Genomic DNA, 1,215 nt, shown 5'->3' on the forward strand with positions numbered 1-1,215 from the left:
TGACAGAAAGTGTGAGGCAAGATAGGGGCTGGAGGGGTACGGAGGGCCAGGCAAGGCAGGCCTTGGTTGCTGCTCTGGGCATGGGGATGTTATACGGTGGGGTGGGCGCGGTCAGGGGACCTGTAGTCTGAAGGGATAGACTTTCAAAATCACACTGTGTGGAGGCCTATAACCCCAGAATGAAAGAACCTCTGGTCAAACAATTCCTGAACTGGGATCGTCCTGCAAGAGGTGTCATACCACCTTCTATAGCACGTGAAAAGCATCTCAAAGGGACAGAACCACAGCAACTGAAAGCTTATACTTAGCCCCATCTCAGCCCCACAGGGTCTCACAACCAGATTCACACAATCAGAGAAAGCCAGGTCCCCCTGCTCAAAACACACATATACGAATGAGCCACATGTCACAGAAGTGGGAGGTGGATGGGCTGGGAGGAATGGATTTGAAGGTCACACCTCCAGGGAGCTTACCTGGAGTCATAGGAGAGGCTGGTGGAGGCGGAGCCAGAGGTACTGGCGGCATCTGTGGAGTCCACATCTGAGAAGAATGTCTGGCCTGAACTTGCACTGAGAAAAGGGAGAGGGTAAGCCTAGCAAAGTCCTGCCAGTCTGGCCCTCAGGGCCCCCTGGGAGCTATCCAGTCATCTCTCTGCCCCTCTGACCTGCATCCCAGCAGAAGCCCATCTTCCTGTTGCTGAGCTCACTTCCACAACTGCCTGTCCATTTCCTGCCCACCAAGCCTCCAAAGTCCTCAGAGTCAGGACCCTGGTGGTGGTATAAGCCCTGGTGGCAATACCTAATGAGCAGGATGAGAGGCACTGGGGTGACACTTTACAGGTCAGAATGCTTTCATCTGCATTTCTTATTTGAGGAAAACAGATGAAGAGGTTCAGAGAGGGTAAGGCATTTAGCCAAAGCCACACCTCTAGTACCAGTAGTAAACAGCCTAGAGCTCAGGTCTGCCTTATTACAGCCCTCACTCTTCTGAGCTCTGAGGAAAGCACTGAATGACCTTTAATAACTTTGAAATGATGGAAGATGCAATCCCTCACCTCCATGGGAGTACACAAGCATGGGGTGCTATGGGAATACACTGAAGGGCTTCTTGGAAGAGGCAGGGTTTTCTTGAGTTTTCTGATAGGGTAGTATGGGGCAAAGGGAAATCCAGGCAGAGGGAACAGCATGAGCAAAGGTGAGGAGCCATCAGACAGCA

The 1,215-nt window shown here is 51.9% G+C and overlaps 1 protein-coding gene across 1 annotated transcript in view; it reads right to left on the bottom strand.

Annotated features, from left to right (window-relative positions):
- The window catches only part of PHF19 (PHD finger protein 19), a 17,962-nt gene that overhangs the window by 3,404 nt on the left and 13,343 nt on the right, over positions 1-1,215 (bottom strand). Inside the window, exon 11 of the mRNA XM_023510602.1 lies at positions 474-569. Coding sequence (XP_023366370.1) covers positions 474-569 — 96 coding nt within the window. The remainder of the gene's footprint in view (positions 1-473; positions 570-1,215) is intronic.

This window comes from Otolemur garnettii, unplaced genomic scaffold (assembly GCF_000181295.1).
Source record: "Otolemur garnettii isolate 467f Iridium unplaced genomic scaffold, OtoGar3 scaffold00014, whole genome shotgun sequence".
NCBI classification, from domain to species: Eukaryota; Metazoa; Chordata; class Mammalia; order Primates; family Galagidae; genus Otolemur; species Otolemur garnettii.